Source organism: Anthonomus grandis, chromosome 10, assembly GCF_022605725.1.
Source record: "Anthonomus grandis grandis chromosome 10, icAntGran1.3, whole genome shotgun sequence".
In the NCBI taxonomy this organism is placed as follows: Eukaryota; Metazoa; Arthropoda; class Insecta; order Coleoptera; family Curculionidae; genus Anthonomus; species Anthonomus grandis.
This window is the reverse complement of record NC_065555.1, coordinates 11,793,150-11,820,622: the sequence shown is the minus strand read 5'-3', so window position 1 is coordinate 11,820,622 and position 27,473 is coordinate 11,793,150. Positions and strand designations below refer to the sequence as shown.

The 27,473-nt window shown below is 31.0% G+C and overlaps 3 protein-coding genes across 3 annotated transcripts; all 3 read right to left on the bottom strand.

Annotated features, from left to right (window-relative positions):
* On the bottom strand, nucleotides 1-1,559 carry LOC126741696 (uncharacterized). Its single transcript, XM_050448226.1, has 4 exons — nucleotides 1,169-1,559; nucleotides 873-1,084; nucleotides 399-744; nucleotides 1-336 (listed from the first exon to the last, which is right to left on the bottom strand). The coding sequence occupies exons 1-4, from the start codon at nucleotides 1,533-1,535 to the stop codon at nucleotides 74-76; spliced, it is 1,188 nt and encodes a 395-aa protein (XP_050304183.1). The 5' UTR covers nucleotides 1,536-1,559; the 3' UTR covers nucleotides 1-73.
* Nucleotides 1,560-18,892: 17,333 nt separating this feature from the next.
* On the bottom strand, nucleotides 18,893-20,649 carry LOC126741697 (polygalacturonase-like). Its single transcript, XM_050448227.1, has 4 exons — nucleotides 20,280-20,649; nucleotides 19,673-19,884; nucleotides 19,248-19,590; nucleotides 18,893-19,183 (listed from the first exon to the last, which is right to left on the bottom strand). The coding sequence occupies exons 1-4, from the start codon at nucleotides 20,647-20,649 to the stop codon at nucleotides 18,921-18,923; spliced, it is 1,188 nt and encodes a 395-aa protein (XP_050304184.1). The 3' UTR covers nucleotides 18,893-18,920.
* Nucleotides 20,650-22,393: 1,744 nt separating this feature from the next.
* LOC126741700 (polygalacturonase-like) lies at nucleotides 22,394-24,163 on the bottom strand. Its single transcript, XM_050448229.1, has 4 exons — nucleotides 23,795-24,163; nucleotides 23,174-23,385; nucleotides 22,749-23,091; nucleotides 22,394-22,684 (listed from the first exon to the last, which is right to left on the bottom strand). The coding sequence occupies exons 1-4, from the start codon at nucleotides 23,913-23,915 to the stop codon at nucleotides 22,422-22,424; spliced, it is 939 nt and encodes a 312-aa protein (XP_050304186.1). The 5' UTR covers nucleotides 23,916-24,163; the 3' UTR covers nucleotides 22,394-22,421.
* Between the last annotated feature and the right edge of the window lie 3,310 nt (nucleotides 24,164-27,473).

Here is a 27,473-nt window from a genome sequence, read left to right as displayed (position 1 = left end):
TAAAGTAAAATAATGAATTTTATTATCTGATCCACATTTCTAAATCCAATTATATAATCATTAAACATTTCTATTAGCACCATCCGCTTATGGTGTAGTTCCTGCATTCGTTGGCTGACTTAGCATTTGTGATGCTTACACTGCTGAATGCAATATCGGAACAGGAACTAGTTGCACAACGAATACTAAGAGCATATGAATATTGTCCATTCATTACGCCAGTAACGCTTTGGTATTTCACATTAGAAATTGGAACATTTCCAGTTGGATTTCCGGTTGAGCCTTGAGCAGAATTGGAGAAGTCTTGCTGAATCATGATTCCATAGTCAGAAGCTCCTATCAAAGAAATTAATGTTGATTATGTTTTTTTATTTATTTGCTTATTTTAAATATTTTACCGCTAAAAGTGATGTTTTTGTAAACGATATTTTTTACATATCCAGTACCACCATCATTGCAAGTTAAAATGTGAAGACCGTACATCCCATTATACAATTTGGAGTTCTGGAAAGTGATATTATTGACTATATTTTTGGATGTATCAGTGGTAGACATTCCAGTAGCAATGTCAAAGCCATGGCTTCCATCGCAATTTAGAGAATCAATAACCATATGAGCTCCGTTATTAATGGCGATGCAATCATCTTGGTTATATACCACGTTGTTTTTGAGAGACAAATATTGGGTGGCCGCCACATCAAATCCATCAGTATTATGACCTTCCTTTCCTGATGCAGCAGTACCCTAAAAAAATGTTAGGCCTTTATATTTTTATTGAATTTTGTTAGCTGTTAAAAAATCTTTTGTGAAAATCTGCTATTAAACTGCACTAGTATTTTTTTTTAAATAAGATAGTATTAAATAGAACTTACAGGTGCTCCTGCACGATTATCGATCAAGAATCCAGAAACTGTGATGTCATTGGAATTGTCAATAGCAACACACCTCATTGGACAATTTTTAAGACTTAATCCAGTAAAAGATGAGCCTGATGTTCCTTTAAGATACATAAAGGTTGGCTTGGTTGTACCAGCACCTCCTTTACCATCCCAATATTGTTCACCTTGGCCGTGGAAAAGATGAGCTATAAGAATAAAAAATTATCAGTATATCTAACCTTTTCTAATAAGTACCACATTAAATTAACTAAATAACAAATTATACTTACTGCTTGATCCTATTACTTTTACGTTGCTACCAATAATTTCAATTAGATATCCACTAAAAGCATGTTTAGCGAATGTAAGTTGACCAGTAAATGTAATGGTGGTGCCAGTTTTTAAGTTCATGATCAAAGGCTGATTGGCAGCAGGAACCGTAAAAGAACCAACATTGATGGTAGTACAGGAAGCAACAACAGTAGATACCTGGCTAACACTAGTTATGGAGCAGCCATCTGGAGCTGGTGCAACGGTTTCGTTAAGAATAGCAAACCCAATCTTATCGTGTGAAAAGGTTTGCTTAAGATTTGGGCGCGTTGAGGCACCCAAAATGCAAAGAGCAAAGGCTACGAAGATCAGTTTACAACTAAACATTTTAAAGTTGATTACTGTAATGAATTGCAAAGCTACTTCGTTTGCAATTTATAGTTAACATTTCAAGTGTATTTTCGAATAGCTACTTAAGTTATATCTAAAAACTGCTATGTAAATAACATTTTGTACTACAAGATGATTTTTTTTAGATTGCGTTTGATTGAGATTAATGTTTCCTGTTATTAGCAGAAAATATCGAAAAAGATCCAAAACTAATTCAAGCGATTCTAGTTTCTAAAGCACTGATGTTTTTTTGTATTATTTAAAGAACATGCTTAGTCTTTACGTTGATTAGTCATTAAAAAGTTTAAAAGTGAAAAACTAATGAAATATTATACATTATAAAATTATGCACCTGGAATTTCAAAACATCTATAGGCATGGTTGAACGTGGATAGACTCATATTTATTTCTATACAATACCAACCATCGAAGGTCTATTAATCCGAGGCTCTTAGGATGAACCTCTAGCACTTTTAAGTCATATGTTACATTAAAAGTACTTCTGTATGATTTTAAATAGGGGAGAGTCGGGCAAGTTAATCATAGGGGGCAAGAGCGTTTCTAGAAATATGTCGAGCAACTAGCATCATAGCACGACAATGATCAGTGTAGTGTACATGTCTATTAGCGCGTATTGTGTATGTGTTTTAAATTTTGCGTGTAGTTTTATAATATTTTAAGCGAAATCAATAAGGATTTTTCCCAATTTAAGGGCATTTTCTTAATAGTGTATAAAGTGCATACCATAACCTTATATTTGCTTAATACCGCGTTATGCTTAGAATCTTACGCAAAACCCAAAAAGGATCATCCTCAGAAGATGCCATTCGTGGTGCCTTAGAAGTGATTCAAAATAAAGAGATGTCAATTAAAAAAGCTAGTGTGGTTTTTAGTATTTCGAGAACCACCTAACTATCACGATTAAAGCGTCGACAGCTCACTCCACTTGTAAACCACGGCAGGTTCAAACCCGAATTCACTGAAACAATGGAAAAGGAATTATGTGAACACATAATTTTGTTGGAAAAACTGTTTTATGGACTTTCGACCACAGATCTTCGAAGGATTGCATTTCAATTTGCTGAAGCCAATCAAATAAGCCATCCTTTTAATAAAGATCGAAAACTTGCAGGAAAAGACTGGGTGAGCTCATTTTTAAATCGTCAGAAGATCCTCTCCATTCGAAGACCTGAAGCAACCAGTATTGCAAGAGTAACAGGATTTTTTCAGAACTTAAAAAAGACCTTGGACAAGTTTAATTTTCCGCCGCATGGGATTTTTAACAGTGATGAGACGGGGATTACCTGTGTTCAAAAACCGGGAAAAATTTTAGCTGAAAAGGGAAGAAAGTAAGTGGGAAGATTAGCTCCTTTAGAGAGAGGAAAAACCACATTTTTATTAGCTTGTGTCAGCGCTACAAGTACGTTTATTCCACCATTTATGGTCTTTCCTCGTGTTCGAATGAATCCTGGTTTTTTGAGCGGTTCATTTCCTGGAGCAGTAGGATTTCCTGCTCCATCAGGCTGGATGGATGCTGACCTATTTATCAAATTTTTAAATTATTTTATAGGCTGCACCAAAACAATAACAGATTGTACAGGTCTACTAATACTAGATGGACATGACATTTAAGTCATAAGTCCATTAATTTAGTAAACCTGGCTAGAAAATCAGGAGTTTCTATTATAACCTTACCTCCTCACACATCAGATAAGTTGCAACCGCTGGACGTCTGCCAGGAGAAATGGATCACCGGCTTACAAATCATCCAGGCTCTAGAATCACAGAATATGATACGGCTCCTATTATTAAAAATGCGCTTATTAAGGCTTTTATACCAATAAATATTATTAACGGTTTTGAAAAAACAGGAATCTACCCATATAATCCAGATGTGTTTCAAGACAGTGACTTTGCGCCAGCCGAGAACATTCTTCAAAAGGAATGTAGGACAGAAAACATTAATCCCGTCGAGGGTCCCATAATAAGTGATGAAGTCTTGTTGAGAAAAGATGATATCCAGAGTACTTCTAAAGAATTAGTAAACATTTTTGAAGAAGAGCAACCATCATGTAGTTATGTTTCAGTTTCAACTTTAAGCCCAGTTCTAAAACCCTCTTAAAAGAAAGAAAATGTCAAATCCAAATCTAGGCGCATAGAAGGATCTAAAATAATAAACAGTTCTCCTCACAAAGATCAATTGGAAGAAAAATTAAAACCAGTGAAAGCTAAGCAAGTAAAAAAGAAACTAGACGACAAAGCAGGGACAAGTACTAGTAATGGAAAAAAATTAAAAGAAGGAATTTCTAAGCAAAAGAAGCAAAGTGCCAGGCCAAGAGCAGAAGTGAAACAACACAACATAAAAACAATGCCGGACGAAGAGAAAAACACATTATGCATTTACTGTCATGAGACCTACGAAGACACTAGTTATAAAGAATGGATAATGTGCATGCAATGTGGTGCCTGGTTACATCAGAATTGTTCCAATAATGAGCCAGGTACTAATAATTATGTTTGTGACAATTGTCGTTGATTAGTTAGCATTCGGGCTCACTTGCCCCATGTGGGTGACTCACTTACTCCTATAACTTGGGGCACGATAGTCATTTTTCTTTTTTTGTTTTAAGTTTGATATTTTTCCAAAGAGTTAATGTTTAGTTTATTTTTAAGTTTATGTTAGTTTGAAACCAAACTCGTGTTACAAACGATGAAAGTTTTTTTTTATTTCTAAAACTTTAAGTAAGTTGTACGCCGCAGAGCCTTAAGGTGTCTCACTTGCCCCATCCTCCCCTACAATTAAGGTATTTTTTGTTTTAATCGTTTATTTTGCTCCTTTATACATATTTATTTTGTGTTTTACAAAAAAAAAAACGCTTTTAGAATAAACTGATAACAGCTATTATGTATGATTAGGTAATTATTCAGCACAATAACGTGTAAAGTTCATTTTTCCAATGATAAAGCTGTTTCTAGTAGATTTTTTTATTATTATTATAAAAATGCGAAAATTCTATATATATTAATAATAGATATTATTAAACTCTGTTCAAGTGAAATCAATTTTTATGTTCTAATAAAAAGTAAAAAATTTGGTTTTGTAGGCTTTACCTTAACTAGTTTTTTATTCAATTTATAACATCATTTCTTTTTCAGTTTTTATGAAAATTGTAACTTACATGAAAACTGAAAGCGCGGTAAAGAAGCCTAAAATTCCGTTTTGATAATTAATGATTTAGTTAAAGTAAATTCTTTTGTTTAACCAGATATTGGATTCGTTTTAATTTTATTTCAAATATTTAAAGAGTTATTTCTTTATTTCGCAGGCGTTTGCAGCAAATTCACGATTTATTCAAAATCACACAATTTATGGCTGAAATCAGGCATTGAAATATTTTTTTTACGGTAAAATTATTGAGATCCATATAACCACACATTATTTCCGGAGACTCTAATAGCAATTTCCAACACACTAAACCTTTGCAGCGGGTAATAAATTTGGATAAAATTGGATAAGATTGATCCTAGAACAATCGCACACGCATTTCAACTTAATTTTCTTCCATACTTATTGGAAACACCCAGAATACCAGCTGATTATTCATCATTCCGGAATGACACAAATGGCACACCGCACGACGTCTCTGGAGACGCGTGAAATGTCAGCGAATCTTCCGGAATCATAATCGGCCAAGTATGTAAAGAGTTGCATCGCCGAATTAGCAGTTCAGTGCAGTAAAGTTTAGAATATAGGCGCGATATTTAAATTGGAAATAAATAGTAGTATATAAATACAGTGAAAATAAATATTCCTATAAATGTAATTTTGTAAATAAATTAGTTGACTATTTTCGTGTATCGATACTGAAAGAAGAAACGAGCTCAGATGTCAATAGGGAAAACCTCAAATCCTGGGTATATAATAAATCTATTTATGAGAATAAATATTTACTGAAATAGTGACGTAATACTCAAAATAAGTATATAATTATGAAATCAGGACAACAATATAGATTTCACTTTGATAAGAGGTCCGTCTCAAGAGGCTTTCCTAAAAGATATAATAACGTCTCTACGCACAATTATTTTATCACACAGTTCACGTTCGCACACCATTTTAAAATCATATTTGTAACTTTATTTGCTATTTAGGGTGCTTCAGGGCGCATAATCTAATGTATATATAAATGCGTAATATAGGGCAGACTTTGCTACTCTCTGAAGTTGGGTATGCTGTATACTTTACTAATCATTGGGTGATTGATTCATGATTATCGAGGGTTAAAACACAGGATTTTGTAAGTAACAATTTGTAAATTTTTTAGGAGAACAATAGAACTATTTCATTTTTGTTCTAAGAAACACGTAACATTTTTTTCTACTCCCGTGCGTAAAGTATTCACTTTACACATTTCCCATGATTTATAAAGTTGCACTTTTTACGCACTAGTGCCTAAAAAAGTAATTTGACTTTTGTTAACATTTTATTTATGAGTTATAAAAAAAATTTTGACGCTTTTTTTTTACGCACTAAATACCAAATTACATTACGATTTGGTATTTTTAATTTGTTTTTTTCGGTAGTAGAAGAATTTTTATATATTACACGTGTGTAAAATCCCCTTTTTTATTCATGTGAATTGTCAATAAAATTTCCCACTCAACAAATTAAATTTCTTTTATAAGCAAAATCTGAAAGTGCAATTCATTTACTAAAGAAAAAAAAACTAAAATATTCTCTATTTTAAGATATAAAAAGAGCCAGTGTTTGTGTGATACCCAAAAAGTTATCCTAGAAAAAATTTCTCCACTGCGTACAAAGCTTTTTCCAGAAAGTATGCCTTCAAACCATTATGAAATCGAGGAAAAGAAGCAATTGATTTCATTTCCAAAGGCAAATGATTATGCATCTTTTTGGCTCTGTATAGAATAGAGCTTTTTACTAACTCGGACCGAGGGGTTTGCAGATAAAGATCATGCACTGAGTTGCGAAGTGAATGGCATTTCTGACTTATGTTTGCGTACTAAGCAAATAGATTCCAATATGAATAAAGCGGGAAGAGTAAGTATCTTGTATTTTTTAAAGATTTCTTGACAGTGAGCTCTGCTAATAAGTCCAAGCAGATACCGAACTGCTCTCTTTTGGAGTTTAAAGATGCGCTCAAATTGAGTCACACCGCATGTGCCCCAGAATGGAAGGGGCGTAACGTAGATGTGACTCAAAAAGGGCATAATAAACTGTTCTTGATGTTTGAAAACTTAATTCCCTGGAAACTGATCTTAAGGCAAAACATGGTGAACTTAATTTTTTGTATAAGGCATCAATATGCAAGTCCCATTTTAGGGAGTAGTCAACATTAAGTCCCAAGAACTTCACAGATTCTACAACGTCCAAACTAGTGTTGTTAAGTACAAAGGGTTGAATAGTAGTTTTATATGATAAGACTTTAGATTTTGAGACATTTAGGCACAAAAGATTAGAATCGCACCTCGATTTAATGGTAATTAAGTCATTAGAAATAGTAGCATGTAGTGCCCTAACATCCGGATTGCTCCATGTAAAGCTAGTATCGTCAGCAAAAAGACAGATTTTGCCACTGATGTTAAGATTGGTCATGTCATTTATAAAAATCAGAAACAAAATAGGGCCCAGGACTGAACCTTGAGGTAGCCCACATTCTATTGGTTTGCAAGAAGACTTCGTCTTATCAACCTTTAGAAGCTGATTTCTGTAACTGAGATACGATTTAAACCACTCAAGGGACGTTCCTCTGAACCCATAGTGATTCAATTTGTCAATTAAGATGTTATGGTTTACACAATCAAAAGCCTTGGAGAAATCACAAAAAATTGTTGCTGTTGAATGATTATTATTTATACTGGTGTAAACATTATTATAAAGAGAAAACATAGCATCATTTGTGCACTTGTTACTCAAGAATCCAAATTGGTGAGGAGTAAGAATTTTATATTTAAACAGAAACGATAAGAGCCTTTTTTTAACCAATCTTTTTATTTATAAGATCACTGTTCTTAAAAACTCCAACAATCTTTAGGAGTTATAAACTTAATATTCTGTAAATGATCATACTTTTTTTAGTAATTGGAATAGGCGAATAATAAAGAGATGGAAATATTACATTCTTAAAATCAACATTTTTGGCCTTAATGGAAGTGGGTGAAAGTCTTTTTCAGAAAATGCCAACTTAACTAAAATATTCTATATATTATAATTTTGTAATGCTGTAATATTAGTCATAATAGCCCTATCAATATTTACTCTTGAAGGCCATCGAATCGAAGCATACTTTAAAAAGTCTTTATGGCCATAGTTCTTGAAAAAAATATAGCCCACAGGATGGGTTAACTAATAGGGATTTTTCACGTGCTAACTTAATGATTTTCAATTAATCACTAGGCAGATATATTTCCTTATTTTTCAAGCATATTTCAAGAGCCCTATGGATAGAGTCAGAATCCATATGAGTATTCTCTAAACACTTTTGTGTAATTAACACATCATACTTATCTAATAATTAAAGGAGGGCATTAGCAAGCACACTATTTCTATTTTGAGCTACAGTACAGCCATCAGAATAAATAATGATGGATATTTTGGCTTCAGGTAAAACGAAGTTGCCCTTTCAAATATTCAACTAGTAAGGATGCGTAAACAGATGCTTGTCCATCAGCATTAGTTTCATTAAATTATTAGCACACTATAAATTGTGAAGTTATGACAACATAATTATTCGACATACGATTCTGATCGTATGTCTTTTTTTTCCTAAAAACTGTCTCTTTTAATACCAAAAGTAATGTTTTAATTCGTTTGCAGCAATAAATTCTAAGTTACAGGTAAGAAAATGTGATTTTATTTATTACTATTATGTTTTTGTATTGTCAATTGAGTTGAATTCAATCAGGACGTTTCACCTTTCAATTATTTAGTTTTTAATTTGATCATTATAAATAATAATTTCAAACTGTCTGACCCCCTCATTTTTTTCACAACCTTATAACTAGATTAAAATTTTCATGTAAATATTTATCCTGTAAGAGTATGTACATTTTAAATGGTTCTGATAAACATTAATCATGTAAATTTTATTGAGACTCATTATTTTGCACATGAATCATTTAGCGAATTTGTTTAGAAGGTTTGCACTGTTTTTTTTTTTTTATTTTATTTCATGCTCATATCATATAACTTCCCGTGTTCACTAAGGTAAGACAGAGGTTTGGAGCCTAAGAGTGCTGATTTAGAGTCTAAGAGAGCTTTCACTCATACTCATAATGGATCAGAGTGAAATTCAGATTTTTATTACAAAGAATATTATTATAAATTTTTATAGAATATTTGATTAAGGTGTTATATTTAATGTATGAATTTTTTTGCTCTTTGTATCTGGATCTGGCATGTCTTGTTTTTAAATTATTTTTAGGTGATATAGATTATGCATTCTTTTATCATTTGTAGGTTTAGTATATGGATGTTAGTACTAGTCGTTGGTTTGAAGTATTATCCGAAAACATTGTCTTAATTGTCTGCTAGTTGAACTATACAGGGTATTTTTAATTTCTTGGTTGTCCGTTAGATGCACGGTTTTCGCACAAAAAATTTTTCTACTTTGATCACTAAAATTTATTTTTTCTATGATCGTTATAAAAAGTTTTTTTTTTATTTTATTAAAAATTTCTTTGTAGTATATAATATGTCAAGTTGATGAACAGGTGCTCAATGAATTCGAGGAAGATCCCACCACAAGCACTAGGAAAATTGTTCAGACAGTACACATTAGTAATTTTACAGTTTGGAATATTCTTAAAAGAAACCTTTTATACCCGTATCATATTCAGCGGGTGCAGGCACTTTTGCCAGGCGATTTTCCGAAAAGAACGGCTTTGTGTCGTTGGATGCAAGAACACAAGGCAAGATGCACCGTTTATAAGAAAAATACTTTTCACCGATGAGGCTAATTTCTCGAGGGACGCAATTATGAACTTCCACAATAACCACATATGGCATTATGAGAACCCACATGCTGTGGCAGAAAACCGTCATCAGTACCAGTTTTCACTTAATGTATGGGTCGGCATTATTAAAAACTTTCTCATCGGTCCATTTTTTTTACCAGCAAGGTTGACTGGACAAGTGTATCAAGAATTTCTTGAAAATTAATTACCAGCGATACTAGAAGATGTCCCCATTCAGCTGAGACAGCAAATATTTTTTTTTACATGACGGTGCTCCAGCCCATTTTAGATTAGTGGCTCGGCAGTATTTGGATATTACGTATCCAAATCGTTTGATAGGTCGGGGAAGTATTCACCCTTGGCCCCCACGGTCTCCCGACTTAAATCCGTTGGATTTTTTTTTGTGGGGCCACGTTAAATCACTGGTTTATAGAAATCCAATTGATAATGTGGAGGAATTGCGTAATTGCATTATAACGTCTAGTGACATAATTCGACAGACACCAGGAATTTTTGGAACGTGTGCGCCAATCAATGCGACGTCGATTAGATGCTTGTATTGATGTTGGAGGAGCTCACTTTGAACAACTTTTGTAAAAATAATAATTACTTAAATAAATAAAAATTTTATTATTTATTATTAAAATTTCAATAAACTAAAAAAAACGAATAATTACTAGAATAAAGAAAGTCTAATCAAATCTGAGCAACATGTTCATGGTTTTTAATATTTTGTGCGAAAACCCTGCATCTAACGGACAAAGTCCAAGGGATCAAAAATGTTGCAAATAAAATGGGGAATTTAAAAATATTTTTTAATACAAGAAAAACCAGTTGGCGTACCATTTTTCTTTATAAAAGTATTCAGCGGAAAACCCGCACACATGCCACTGGAGCATATAAAAATCTTAAAAGTAGCCCAAAATCTAAACGGTTTAGGACCTATGTTTATAGGAACTTTTTTGCGAATTTTTGTCCAAAGAACACGTTCCTGAATTTTGGCGTAATATATAAAAAACACCCTGTATAGTATATAAAATGATCTTATTTTTTAAGTGACAATGTTGAGACCATAATCTGCTCTGCAGAAATCTGAACTTGTTAGTCTTTTATTTGCATTTATAGTTTATAGTGTTATATTTCACTTATAAATGTTTTATGTATTGTATTTTTGCAAATAAAAACATTTATTAATAATATATTATTATCACCTATTGAATCTATATTTGTCTCAGTAAAATGGGGATATTAATAACCTAATGATAATGTCTTTAGATATATGTAAAAAAAATTATTTTTAAACATTTTTAGATTAATGCAATTTATATAATGTCTGTTTATTATATGTTAAATTATTGTATATTATGTATATAATTTTAAGTAATAATTTTTTAGGAAAATTAGGAAGACTCATTTAGACATGTAAAATAAAGCTGAAGAGTTTTATTTTATCCTATCAATATCATTAGTTTGCCTTAGATATTGCAGTTAAATACCAAAATTACTAAATGAAATTTGATTTTCGCGCCCTAATTTGGCCACGCCTTTCTACCATTTTGATTGGTCCAATTAAGCACGTCAAACTTTCAGGTTAGTTATAATGATTTTCGTTATCAAGCGAGAGAATTTCGATCCGTTTGTATGCAACCACCACTTCTCTATAGTTTTGTCATTCTGATTCCCACCATATAATCAGCTGCATACCTACTTACATGCTAACTATAGAAAAAGCACAGAATACAAAAATAGAGAAATGCGTGTTGCCTAATGATCAGACATAAATGTCATTAACAACTCTATTGACGTTGTTGTTGTTGAGCTTGGGTGGCGGGTGCCGGGAAATTTAAACCTGATCGCCAGTCACAGAATTACAGAAGTTGATGCATCAACTGAAGAGTGGTGAGAGATATATTTAAATACTATAAGCTGTAGGCATGGTATAAATAAGACCTCTCATGTACGAATATGGAATTGTTGCAGGTATAAAGCATATCTTAACTGAAAATCCTAATAATTTCTGGACTTTCAGAAAAAGTTACCTGCTTTTTTCTTCATTTTCATAAATATTACAAGAAACATGTAACAAACACGCTTAAATAAAAAACATGATTTTGAAAAGATTTTAAATGCACCTCGGATTGAGTGCAAAAGAAAAAATTGATTAAAAAGAAAAATTGTTCCTATTTTTTAAAATAAATCTGACTTCTCATTGTGAATAAATGAATTAATAATGACTTAATATACCAGAAGTACATATGTACAAATTACTATTCATATTGTTTAACGTATGCAAATAAAAACAAAATATACATTCTAACAAAATAAAATAAAGATTTCTTCATGCAACTTCAAAAGTTTGCATTATTGTTAAATTTCTACACGTTGCTTTTGGTTAGTCACAATAGGGTAAAGATGTCACAAGCCAGCGGGCCCGTATCCAGTAAGTATGGAATATGAAACATAATAAAATAGATTAAGGCAGTATATTGTGTATACAACAATAAATCCTAACCGGAATAAAATTAATTATCCTTATAAGTATTTTATCCTAATAATCCATAGTCTTTATTATTAGTAAGTATTGATTATCAAAGTAGTTATGATTACAATTAAGGTTGTAAATAATACTTTAAGGAATTATATATTAATCTATTATTTTGCTTTAAGGAAATAACATGATTTTCATTATATTGGTCAGTAAATAAAATAAATAAAACAATACTGTAAAAAACATAGCATTTACTATTGAAATGTCTCAAGTAATTTAGCTTGAGTATTTTAAAAATTATTAATGAAATTTTACTAGCCTGTTTGATGCACTGTCCATTTATACCAAATTAGGAGGAAGTTGGCTTATAATCGAAATATTCTCTAATTACTTTCCTTAAGGCCGCTATATTTCTTCTATCCTGATCGCAAATGGTTGTGCAGCATTTCAAACCAATAGATTGTAAATCTATTAAATAAGATACTATAGGTTTTTTTAAAGCTTCAGTTTTGATAGTGTTTTTTGTAAAAAAATAAGAATCAGTAATCTTGTAAGGTTTTGTTAGCCCCTTACCATAAAAACGAGAGGATAAGGATATTCCTCAAAACCAGAGATTATTTACTAGATTCACTGATTATTAAGATTCTTCATAAAAAAGCCTAGAAATAAAAGATATTCGATAGAACATGAGAGCATACCAGGTCACCCGTGGACTCAAGAATTACTAAGACTTAAGACGTTCAAGAATAGGCTTCATGCGTCCACATTGAAAGGGAATATTGGATAGTATTGATTGAAGAGGTGATAGTAATTGGAAAAATGTTCTAAATACATGTACAGTCTGGGACTATGTTTAAACAGAAGAGACGAAAATGTGAAACACAAGAAAAGAGTATTTGTCACTATGGCATATGTTTATCAGAGGTGAAGGATATTGAAGTACTATGCAGATTCAGTATCTGAAGCAAGGTCTGCAGACATGTTTGATGAATTAAAACTTTTAAGATTTGTAACTGTAGTATTTGTAAGTTTTGAAGATTTTTGTTCTTGAAATGAGCTTCTTTATTAACTAAGTAAAGATGTTCTCTTTCAATTTGAGCAACATCAATAAATACATCTTGTGACACACTTTGGAAGGGGCCTTTGAGTAATTATGCTTACTTTGCATTTCAACTTTATGTAGTGAAATTGGTACAGTGTCCCATCTAAGTCGCACAGAATTATCAGCAAAGTCGATAATTAGTGATATTTTTCTAAAACTTACATGAGTGTCCTCCCTTCAAGATTTCTTGTAAGGATAGATTTATTGGAAATTTAAAAATCTGTGATTTCTGTGACGTGTGGGCAACTACTAATATACAAATTAGTGTATAAATTAACCTAGATGAAGACAAGCAAATAGAAATTCCCGACATTTTCCCAGTGGAGGAAGGAAGTCCACGAATTAAAATTGAATTATAAAAAAAATTAAATTGAGAACTATGTCCAAAATAGGAAAATGTTCATTTACTGATAAAATAAATGGATTTGTGGACATGGAATCCCTAGGTAGACAAAATTAGTTAACATTTTAATGAATTTATCTAAATATATTTAAATCTAAGAAAATATAAATATTGTTTTATTGTTCCAAGATGTTTATATTCCTAAAAAGCTTAAATTTTGTTTTTTTTTTCATTATAGATTTTCTCTTATTGTTTGTTATGTCATAACGTTTGTTTTTACTTTTATGATCAGAAGCAGACGCAGAGACTTTTAATATTTTGAAATTTTTATCGGTTTTTTCTCTCAATCATTTAATTTTGTCAGTGATCCTTATTTGGATTTAGATCCCTATGGGCAGCAATGTAAAAAGTATAATAATAATAATAATAATAATAATAATAATAATAATAATATTAATAATAATAATAATAATAATAATAATAATAATAATAATAATAATAATAATAATAATAATAATAATAAAGGTCTTTTTATTTAGGAAAAAAAATACAATTACAAAATTAATAGTTTAAAGGCGAGATTCAGCGCACAAAGATTCATATATCTAAATGCCTGTTCTTCCATCTAACCTAACTATCTATACTATACTAAGTTTCAAAATAGGAATAATATAAACGCTATAAATTATAAAGAGTATATCAACCAGCAACAAAAAAAGAGAATATCTGAAAGCATATACGCCTACACAAGGAAAAAGAAACAAATTCAACCCCACTAACAAAACACATCACAAAGCAAAAGATAGAGTCTGTTATATCATAATATATAGTCTATTGCATTAATTGTTTTTGTTGTCATCATCGGAATAGAGAAAAGAAAGTAAAAAAAAACGAAACAACCACTAAATTATGCTTTATTGTTGCTCCAGTAATTTCTTAAAAATGTATTTTTTTAAAATATAAGTTAAAAATGTTCTCGGTATTAGTTTGGCAGCTATTTATAATTTTTGAAATTTGATAAGAAAATGATCTTTTATAAGTTTCGGTTGAGTGAAGCGGAGGTGTTAGCCTTCCTTTATACCGAGTATTAATATTGTGAACATCTGTGCAAAATTTTATTTTATTATATAAGTAAGGTGGAGCTCTTAAATTAATTATTTTAAAAAAACATTGAAGATGCGTGAAAAATCCTTCTATTGTGCATAGCCAACCACCTGGTTTCCTTAAGCTTGTGTTTTATGGGGTTGCGCTTTCTTATGCCATATATTAATCTAAGGCAGGCATTTTGGAGTTTCTGAATCCTGCTCTCTTCACCAGTTCTCAAGCATGGATCATACACTGCATCGCAATGATTAAGCTGTGATAGGACTAGCGAATCACACAGTAGAATTTTTGTTTTTCTATTTAAAACGTAACGATGTGTATAAATATTTTTAAGGTTTAAAAATCCTTTTTGAATACATGAATTTACGTGCTGCATGAATTGCAGGTCACTATCCAGAATCAAACCCGAGTGCAGTGCTCGACGTGTTTTATAGGCTCGTTATTGATGAATTAAGTCCCTATAATACTGTAAAAAATTCTTACGGCTACCCTTGCCCCCAAACAGCATAAATGCTGATTTCATAGAATTTAATTGTAAGCAATGATTTTTAGAAAACTCGTCGCAAGGTCATAATTAATGGCAGCCACTGCTTGTGAACTTTCACCTGGTTCAAATGAGAGATATATTTGAGTATCATCAGCATAATAGTGCTGCTTAGATAATATGAATATTTTTGCCATGTTTGATACATAGATTGAAAAAAGGATTGGCCCAAAAATGGAGCCCTGAGGCACGCCAGAAGAAATCTCTAAAAAACCAGAATCTATGCCATTATAAGAAACGGCTTGATACCTATCTCTAAGATTTTAGAGAAGAAGAAAATTAGCAATCAACGCGCATGCCCCCTCCCCTAAACCAACAAATGACAAAATATTTATTAAAAGATCATGGTTGAGAGTATTAAAGGCCTTGCTATAGTCAAGCATTACCAGTAATGTTAGTTTATTGGAATCAAATGCTGATAAAATATCATCAGTTATAGAGGCCAATGCCGTACAACAGCTGTGGTTTGATCTAAATCCTAAATTGTGTCACTGGTAAAATTGAGTTGTCTTTAACATATTTCTAAAGCTGCATTTACATTACTTACTTTTTCTAATATTTTTGATAGCGTTGGAAGAATGCTTATTGGTCTCAGATCGCTTAATATAAGAGGATTTAACGTCTTGGGTAAAGGGTTAACTTTCGCTTTTTTCCACATTGAAGAAAACACAGAATTTTCGAGACAGAAGTTTATGACATGAACAATATAAAGTAGTAGAAAAGGCAGGCATAGTCGGATGGTAAGTATATTAATTTCATCAATGCCCGTGGCAGTAGTTTTAATGTTATTAATAACCTTTACAATATCATACTCCGACACGGCCAAAAACCCAAAACTCGTTTGAAATAAGTTATTTTTAACACTTTTATAATAATTTAGAGTATTTTTATTTAAATTAATTTTTGGAATAGAGTTAATAAAAAATATTATTTCTATTTTGTTTATTTTTTAGGTTAAGTAATTTTATTGAAGACCAAACATCTTTTGTAGCAGTTAATTGTAAGTTAAAATATGATTTTTTTTCATTACGTATTGCAAGAGTGGTCATATTTCTTAGGAGTTTATAACTATTCCAGTCATCAATACTTTTATTTTTTTTTGTATTTTGCTAGCATTCTATCTCTATCCTGCATCATAGCTCTTACTGCGTCAGTCAACCATGGAGCGTATGGCTTGGTAATGCGAAATTTTATAGGTGGTGCATGTAAATTAAGCAACGCCACTATGTGGTCGGTTATAAAAGAAATTTTTTGATCAACATCTGTTAAATGATATATATTGTTCCAGGGTATAGACCGAAGATCCGAGTCAAACTGTCGCAGATTTATACTTAGATATTACTAGAAACAGCGTGTTGTCTTAAAAATAGGCGTATTTTTAGTTGAATAAAACACAGTCTTTATATAAATAAGTTTATGATCACTTCCATCACAGGACGTTGTTCCACTAGCTATTACAGAATCTTTGTTTGTTGTCAAGGCAGAGTCAATTAATGTAGCAGAGGAAGATGTTATGCGCGTTGGTCCCTCAATTACCTGAGTCGAACCCAATGCATTAAATAACTCATTAATTTTAATTACATCCGAATTTTCATTGTTAAGTAGATTTATATTAAAATCCCCAACACAATAAATATTATCATGCATGTACTGGAATAAGATTTATCGGAGTATTCTCAAAATTATTTAAAAACTTTATGCATGAAAAAGTTGGTGGCCTATACACAACCCCTATAACAATATTTTTTGCTTCAATCAATAGTTTAAACCAAAGTGCTCTATTGCAAGTGGAGATTTAATTAACGAAAAAATAAATTCACTTCCAGGAATTTCAAAAAACTTACTTACAAAAGACTTTTTAAGCCAGGTCTCAGTTAATCCAATAATATCATAATTTGAATCTAAGATTAACTGCCTAAGTTCATTAAAGTGGGCATGCAAAGACCTAATGTTAATATGAGCAATTGTCAGTGGTCTCATAATTCCTTGTGTGCTTCTGGTTGCAAAGCAATAATAATTTAAGGAATAGCACAGAACAAAATAAAATAGGTAAGAAAAGTTATTTTCCCCCTTGTGCAGACAATAGTTTTCTACTTAAATATGCTTAATAATATATGGTAGATTTAATTAGCTAATAACACAAAAAAATGAGTATAAATTTAAAAACAAAAAGAAAAAATTGTTTTATAGCGGACCTACTGCCCGAAAATAAAAACAAAAAATTATTAGCGCTATATATTTTCAAAAGGGAAATATCAGATGATAAACAGTGAGAACTATGAAAATGAAGCATAAATGAAGGTGAGAAAAAATACATTGTCTTTTAATCTGCTCAGAAAGATTTGAAAACTCGTTTTGCTCTAATATACACATATTTTCTCATGAATGGTCATGAATGTGGAGTACCGCAGCTGCACACTTTAAATTTAAATCTACCGCCTTATGCAGAATGCGGATAGCGGATACGCGAGTCTTTCTTGACATGACTCAGTACCTATTTTTGCTACATACACATTTGCCACATACCTATTTTTCATATTAGTTCCTTAAATAGTTCCGAAGGGTGCGCTGTAGTCGCGTCCTAAAAGTGGTGCCATCTGGTAAACATTTGATTTACTCCTCTTCTCATTTTACTTTATGAGCCTTGATTAAGTATTTGTATATTATATCAATGCTATGATTTAATCAATGCTATAAGTCTACCTTAGTCCACTTCAATAGCACTATATTTCACGATCAAGTTAGGTGTCTACCGGTCAGCGAGTGCCTAAATTAAAAGATTTTGATAGACAACTCAGGCCACAAATAATAATTTAAAACAGGTACTTTTGCTGAAGGGTTACTTCTAACAAATAGACGCCTGATTTGAGGCATCGCAAATAATTTTTTCAGGGGTAAAATTATTGGGAGCCCTTAAATTATTCGAACGTTATTTCCGGACACCCTGTTTAGCAAATTTTTTTCATAAATATGTTCAACAATTTAAAATATTTTAAATGAACCATTTCCAAGTTATCAAATAACTGCATAGAGAGTAATAAACTTGGATGAAATAGGTCCTGAAACTCGTATTTCAAATCAATTATCTTAAAAACGCGATTAAGTAAATTGTTTTATATTCAGCAAATTTTTTTCAAAAACTAGTATATTGATTATTTTTTAAATAAATCACTCTCGAATTACAAAACACTTAAACCCCAGGATAGAGTTTAAGTTGACTTAGGTTTTCTCAAATGACAAAGTAAGTTTACAGACCAGTCAAAGGGATTACATCTCTAGTCTTGATTTTTTACTCTACATCGCCATTCAATGCTCTAAACAGCAGAAGGTTAATTTCATCATACAGAGATACACCGATTCTTAAAATATGTTATCATCTTTAAATATACTATATGAAAACATAGTATACGCTAAACTCTAGATCTGCATTAAATACAACTAAAGGGCGTAATGAGCAATTAAATAATAAGGATTTAGTTTAAACTTTAAAACCACAGAGTCAAAAGCTGCAACTAAGCGACTTTTTTAAAAGAGAGTATTAATATCTACATCTTACTAGTCAGGAAAATTTACACTGATTTGACAATTGAAATACCTTTGACCATTTAAACTCTTGATTATTTGAAACGAATTGTTAAATTTGCATATTTTCCAAAAAAAAAATGTTTTAATGAGACTCAAAGCCTTTCGACCCTTTTCATCTTAAATATATTAAATTCTCTTAAGAACATTTACATAAGTTTAAAATTAGCCAATACTCCCAATGTTTTCAAAATAGTTACACAAATAAAACACGTTATACAATTACAAAGCATTTTATTAATTTAACACCAGCCGCTAATAGTATAGTTCCAACATTCATTAGCGGCACTTCCATTTGTGATGCTAACATTATCAAATGTTATATCAGTGCACGAATCAGTTGCGCAGCGAAGACTAAGAGAACTAGAAAACTTTCCATTCATAACGCCAGTTATATCTTTGTAGGTTACATTTGAAACTGGTACATTTCCTGTGGGATTTCCAGTTGATCCTTGGGCGGTATTTGAAAAGTCTTGCTGAATCATGATACCATAATCAGATGGTCCTAAAATTGAATATGCAGACAATCTAGTCAAATATACTAACTTTAATCATCAAGGCAAACTCACCATTAAATGTTATATTTTTGTAGTGAATATCTTTGACGAATCCGGTACCGCCGTCATTACAAGTTAGGATATGAAGGCCATACATTCCATCGACTAACTGAGAGTTTTGGAAAGTTATATTATTAACTTGATTTCTGCTCGAATTCGAGGACATTCCAGTAGCAATATCAAATCCATGACTGCCATTACAGTTTAAATTGTCAATAATCATGTGAGCACCGTCATTGATGGCGATGCAATCATCTTGATTATGAACTACATTATCTTTTAAAGTCAGGAACTGAGTTTTAGCGACATCGAACCCATCAGTATTGTGACCCTCTTTGCCTGAAGCTGCAGTGCCCTAAATTAGAATAGGATACATACGTCATAAACAGGAAAAAATATACTTAATAATCGTATATTGAAAAACGAATTATGCTTACTGGGGCTCCCGCACGGTTATCAATTAAGAAACCAGAAACGGTGATATCATTGGAACCATCGATAGCAACACATCTCATGGGGCAATTAAAAAGATTAAGTCCTGTAAATGATGAACCCTTAGTTCCTTTTAGGTACATAAAGGTTGGCTTGGTGGAACCAGCACCTCCTTTGCCATCCCAATATAATTCTCCTTGACCGTGGAATTGATGAGCTAGAAAATAAATACAATTTTAATAGAGAATTTGAAGAACAAGTTGTACACTCTAGGGATAAAATACGACGACGTTTTGTATGTCTTCCGAGTCGCTCCGTAATAATAAGCAAAAAATTTATAGAGCGACCAAATATTTAAAAAAAAAATGAATAAAATTACTTACAAAGTTTTAAAACAAATAAAAATTTTTGTATTTCTACTGACATACAGAACGCCTTCTTATTTAATGGAAAAGTTTTCAGGCACAAAGACCATTTGTGAAGATGAAATTTTAATACAATTTTTTGTGGCAGCCAAAAATTTAAAAGAAATACGATCATTTCAAAAGTGTAAATTTTTGCTATATTTTCTTATTTATAATTTATTAAGGTAAAAAGAACTGCTTTACTTACTGTTTGTTCCCACAACCGTTATGTTGTTACCAATAATCTCAATCAAGTAGCCTTTAAATTCGTTCTTAGCAAAGACAAGCTGTCCAGTAAATGTGATTATAGTTCCAGCTTGTAAATTCATAATCAGAGGCTGGTTGGCGACAGGTACTTCAAAGGAACCGACATTAATGGTGGTGCAAGAGGAGATAGCAGAAGCTACCTCACTAACATTAGTGACGGAGCAACCATCTGGAGCTGGTACCACGGTTTCGTTAAGTATAGCATACCCAACTTTAGTGTGTGAGAAAGTTTGCTCTAGATTTGGGCGCGCTGAAGCACCCAAAACGGCAAAAAAAGTTACAAAAATGATTTTAAAATCGTGTGCGAACATAGTGTGTGAACTGTTTGATAAAATAATTGTGCGTGGGGATGCTTTTTATATCTTTTAGGTAAGCCTCTTGAGACGTACCACTTATAAACTTGTTTTTTGGACTTTATTTAAAGAAAAGATATAATAGTTTTAAATCGATAACGCAATCTATTGTTTAATTACGTTTCTTAACTCATAAGTAAATAATAAATTAACCCTAAAGAATAGTTATATATGCAACAAGTGTGTAAAATAATCATTTTTTATAAATGGGAAAATTGTCAATTCTTCACAATTACAACACATACAACATTTTTTCTACCACCTTGACATAGGAAAATTCAAAAATATCAAATTATTTAATTAAAAAAGTGAAAATACCTTTTAAAAAAAGGTAAAAAGAATTTTTTAGACACTAGTAAGTAAAAAGTAAAACTTAATAAGCACAGTGAAGTGTGTAAAGTAAGTACTTTACGCACGGTAGTAGAAAAAGTTATTTTTAATATTTTATTTTCATATTAGCATCGTTTACTTTATAAATACTAGGGTAAATTACACAACGGTTGGCACTTTAAGGAAAGTTCGATCTTTAAGTCTGATTTTTAAGCCTTTTAATTATTTTTTTATAATATTGAGGTAAATTTTTTGAATCGCCAAAGATACTATGTTGGGAAAATAAAATTAGATTTATAGTAAAAAAAGTCATATTTATTATAATTAGATAAAACTAGAAAAGGGACCAATTGCCCAATGATTGGCACCTTTTAACCTAATATTGGCACGCACATTTATTGAATTATTGGGACCTATGTTTTTTTTTTAAATTTGTGCGCTTAACAATAATTAGGCGTTTACCATAAATAAAAATCTTATTTTAGGTACTCTTTATTATACCAAGCTTTTTTTAAGAAAAGTAATAGGTACATATTTTGAATCTAAAACACAAACATTTTATCGTACCAAATATATTTATAGTAAAATTTTAAATTATTTGCATCAAAAAAAAAACAAAGAAATTGAGTTGAAAAAATTGATTTAACAAAAATTTGATTATCAAAATAAAGCATTACCTTGGTGAATAACAGAGATTAAAATTATGTTCATAAAACATATAAATATTTACATAAGAACATTACTTATATTCTTAAATATTAAACTTAAAAAAATGCTTTGATAGGAATTAAGGAAAGTCTAGGAACTTTTAGAAAGAGTAGCTCTACACCGGAAAAATAAACATTACAGTTAAATACTCTTGGTCATACACGTTTTTAGTTGCTCTTGGAACGAGAACTTTTCTCATGTTAGTTTGGCTTTAAACAATCCAGTTAACGTTTTTCGTTTTTCTTCGTCAGATAATACTGCAAAATAATGATCGTTTGTAAGCTTTCTGAAATGTATTCCCCATGCTGATACTGTAGGATTGCATTTGTCAATAAAAATCATAATTTTGCATAGTATTTGTTAAAAACATAAATTAAATTAAATTTTTTGGAAAAAAAGGACAATAAAAGGAGAGTACCAATATTACGAAAATTTGTAATTTGTTGGTCCCTATAGTTGGCACCTCAATATTTTAAAGATTTATTAACATTTTTTTACTAAACAAATATTTTTGAAATTTTTGAAAGGGTTTTATTGTAATATTTTAAAATATTACTCATCTTAAGAATATCAAGTTCTCTAAAGAAAATTTACATATTTTTATCGAGTTTAAAATTAGCCAATACTCCTAAGATTTTCAAAATAGTTACACAAATAAAACACGTTATACAACTACAAAGCATTTTATTAATTTAACACCAGCCGCTAATGGTATAGTTCCAACATTCATTAGCGGCACTTCCATTTGTGATGCTAACATTATCAAATGTTATATCAGTGCACGAATCAGTTGCGCAGCGAAGACTAAGAGAACTAGAAAACTTTCCATTCATAACGCCAGTTATATCTTTGTAGGTTACATTTGAAACTGGTACATTTCCTGTGGGATTTCCAGTTGATCCTTGGGCGGTATTTGAAAAGTCTTGCTGAATCATGATACCATAATCAGATGGTCCTAAAATTGAATATGCAGACAATCTAGTCAAATATACTAACTTTAATTATCAAGGCAAACTTACCATTAAATGTTATATTTTTGTAGTGAATGTCTTTGACGAATCCAGTACCGCCGTCATTACAAGTTAGGATATGAAGGCCATACATTCCATCGACTAACTGAGAGTTTTGGAAAGTTATATTATTAACTTGATTTCTGCTCGAATTCGAGGACATTCCAGTAGCAATATCAAATCCATGACTTCCATTACAGTTTAAATTGTCAATAATCATGTGAGCACCGTCATTGATGGCGATGCAATCATCTTGATTATGAACTACGTTATCTTTTAAAGTCAGGAACTGAGTTTTAGCGACATCGAACCCATCAGTATTGTGACCCTCTTTGCCTGAAGCTGCAGTGCCCTAAATTAGAATAGGATACATACGTCATAAACAGGAAAAAATATACTAAATAATCGTATATTGAAAAACGAATTATGCTTACTGGGGCTCCCGCACGGTTATCAATTAAGAAACCAGAAACGGTGATATCATTGGAACCATCGATAGCAACACATCTCATGGGGCAATTAAAAAGATTAAGTCCTGTAAATGATGAACCCTTAGTTCCTTTTAGGTACATAAAGGTTGGCTTGGTGGAACCAGCACCTCCTTTGCCATCCCAATATAATTCTCCTTGACCGTGGAATTGATGAGCTAGAAAATAAATACAATTTTAATAGAGAATTTGAAGAACAAGTTGTACACTCTAGGGATAAAATACGACGACGTTTTGTATGTTTTCAGAGTCGCTCCGTAATAATAAGCAAAACGTTTATAGAGTGACCAAATATTTAAAAAAAAAATGAATAAAATTACTTACTTATCAAAAAACACAAAGTTTTAAAACAAATAAAAACGTTTGTATTTCTACTAACATAGAGAACGTCTTCTTATTTAATGGAAAAGTTTTTAGGCACAAAGACCATTTGTGAAGATGAAATTTTAATATAATTTTTTGTGGCAGCCAAAAATTTAAAAGAAATACGATCATTTCAAAAGTATTAATTTTTGCTATATTTTCTTATTTATAATTTATTAAGGTAAAAAGAACTGCTTTACTTACTGTTTGTTCCCACAACCGTTATGTTGTTACCAATAATCTCAATCAAGTAGCCTTTAAATTCATTCTTAGCAAAGACAAGCTGTCCAGTAAATGTGATTATAGTTCCAGCTTGTAAATTCATAATCAGAGGCTGGTTGGCGACAGGTACTTCAAAGGAACCGACATTAATGGTGGTGCAAGAGGAGATAGCAGAAGCTACCTCACTAACATTAGTGACGGAGCAACCATCTGGAGCTGGTACCACGGTTTCGTTAAGTATAGCATACCCAACTTTAGTGTGTGAGAAAGTTTGCTCTAGATTTGGGCGCGCTGAAGCACCCAAAATAGCAATAAAAGTTACAAAAATGATTTTAAAATCGTGTGCGAACATAGTGTGTGAACTGTGTGATAAAATAATTGTGCGTGGGGACGCTTTTTATATCTTTTAGGTAAGCCTCTTGAGACGTACCACTTATCAGCTTGTTTTTTGGACTTTATTTAAAGAAAAGATATAATAGTTTTAAATCGATAACGCAATCTATTGCTTAATTACATTTCTTAACTTATAAGTAAATAGTACATTAACCCTAAAGAATAGTTATATATGCAACAAGTGTGTAAAATAATCCTTTTTTTTAAATGGGAAAATTGTCAATTCTTTACAATTACAACACATTTTTTTCTACTACCAATGAAAAATCAAAAATACCAAATTATTTATTTAAAAAAGTGAAAAGACCTTTTAAAAAAAGGTAAAAAGAATTTTTTAGGCGCTAGTGAGTAAAAAGTAAAACTTTATAAGCCCCGTGAAGTGTGTAAAATAAATACTTTACGCACGGTAGTAGAAAAAATAGTTTTTAAGTCTAATAATATTTTATTTTATATTAGCATCGTTTACTTTACAAATACTAAGGTAAACTACACAATGTTTGGCACTTTAAGGAAAGTTCTATCTCTAAGTCCGATTCTTAAGCTTTTTAATTATTTTTTTCTAATATTGAGGTAAATTTTTTGAAGCAACAAAGATAGTATTTTCAAAAAATAAAATTAGATTTATAATAAAAAAAGTCATATTTATTATGATTAGATAAAACTAGAAAAGGGACCAATTTTCCGAATTATTGGCACCTATGTTTTTTTTGAATTTGTGCGCTTATCAATAATTAGGCGTTTACCATAAATAAAATACCTAATTTTAGGTAATAACTTAATAAGAAATTAAATTATGTAAAGCCTAAAAAATTTACGGAATAAAAAAAATCAAATATTGCTGGTGGCGCCCTCTATGACATAATTTAAAAAAAAAATTAATTTTAAAATGTTCCATATAAAACAAAAAATATTGTCAAAATGTTGTTAAAAACGAAGAATAATTGCTAACTAACCAATTTTTTTTTCAAAAGGAATCTGGTGTTAAATTTTACATTAAATATTTACTGTTATTTATAGGACACTCTGTATACAACCTTGTAGAAGTTGCTTAACATAATCGGAAAAATTAAGCTGACAATCAAGTATAGATTACGAGCAGATTCACAAAAACGGTAATATTTAGTCGTCTATTTTGATTTTAATTTATTTTTTTTAAATTTGTATTTGTTTTGAAACATCATAACTTTCAATTTTCAGTGGGGTTCAGTTGAAGGACGTGCTTTTTAGAGGGAATTTTACGGTTGTTTCGTTCATGATTAATAATTTCGCCTTTTACCAGAGAAGTGATAGTAAATCTGGGTGTCGTCAGCAAAAGCTTGCCTTTTTCCGAGTTGAAGAGAGCTGATAAGTTCAGACGTTAATAATAAAGAAAAGGGGACCAAGGATTGAGCCCTGAGATACTCCTGATAGAACACACTTTTTGCGACCTATTTGAAAAATACGAGCTTTGCCAATGAGAGTTGATGATTTATTGAATCAAACGCCCTGGAGTAGTCTAAGAGTATAAGAATTCTTTTAAGGCCATGATCCAAGGCCTCAATTATAGAATTAATTATCACAGATAAGGAGGAGAATCTGGAGTAACCTTAACGAAACCCGTTTTGCAATTTTTAAATCATACCATTATCATTTAAATATGAGTACATCTGGCTGTATAAAATTTTTCTCTTTGATTTTAGGAAGGGCAGGTAAAATTGCTATAATGCGCAAGTCATAGGCCTCCGGTTTTTTTGATTTTGGTAAATGCATTCCTATTGCAGTTTTTAAACTTTGAGGAAAATAATTTTGTTCTATGTAACTGTAAATATTATTAAATATATAAGGACCAATAAATGAACTGCAATATTTTAACATAGTTGACGTGATTTTATCTGTGCCACAAGCATTAGTTTTCATGTTTAAATATTTTATGAACATTTTCTATAGAACACATAAAGTTAAAATTTTATCACCCTGCTGAATTTGTTGTTTTTGTAAAATTCTATAGTTTCATCAGAATCTATTGTTAAAAAATTTAAAAAAAGCTGTGTTATTAAATTTGGATTTGTTAAACTAGGTGGTAACTTACTATCATGTAAGTTTAGAACATTTAACGACCTTAGTGCTGACCATGTTTTTTCTAATTTTTTTCTGCCTAGAAATAAAATTGAGAAACGTCTTTTTTCGCATCGCAGCGTAGAAACTATAAAATTACGCAGCTTCTTTTATCAGTCCCAATCTTGAGGTTCTTTGGTGCACTTAAATTTTTGTAAGGCTTCATCTCGCTCTTTTATTACAGCCTTTAAATAGAGCATAAAGAATGTCATTCTAGATCTTTTAAAGGGAGCATAAATATCAATAACTATGTTTAAAAAATCAGTAAAAAGAATTAATTTTTTGTCACTCTCATAAATAATATATATTTAGGGTAAGTTGTAGAGATCTAAAAAAAAAGATCTTTAAAATTCTTAAAACAACGATAACAAGTGTTGGTGTAGGTTCGTTAGATTTTAGATTTAAGTCATTAAAAACGGGTATATGATCAAAAATTGTATTGGCAGAGAGTGTTCCAGGGGATGATAACTAATGTGGTATCATCAATAAAGATTGAATCTATAGACTTGCTTAAATTTTGAGTTATGCGAGTTGATTCGTTAGTTGATCTATACAAAATTATCAAAACAGTCAAAACAGTTTAGGAAAACATTATTAAAATAAATAAAATAACATTAAAGTCTCCTAAACATAATACTACATAAAAATTTGAAACAACTACAGATAAAATGTTGTCAAAACCTTTTAAAAGATGACTTATGTTTATATTTTAAAAGCGATAAATATTACCAATAGCAATAGAACAAGATTTTAGTTTTATTTTTATAAAAATATATTCTAGTTCTTTAGTTAGAAAATGAAAGGAAAATAAGTCTACATCTAAATTATCACCTTTTTCCTCTATCATATCTGTTTTTCACATAAAAATTATAGCCCGTTTCTGTTACTAGAATAAACATCGAAATTGTTTGAATTTACAATCAAAGTCTTAACATTATTAAAAACTGTATTCATTGACCGCAAATTAATATGGGCTAGTTTCATTTCCACGACTTAGAAATTTAAAATAAATAATATCACTTTCCAGAACTTCAAATTGTATAATGGAATGTATGGTCTTCATATTTTAACTTCAATGATGGTGGTACTGGGTACGTAAAAAATATCGTTTATAAGAACATCACTTTTGACGGGAAAACATTTAAAATAAATGAATAAATGATTACATTTATTT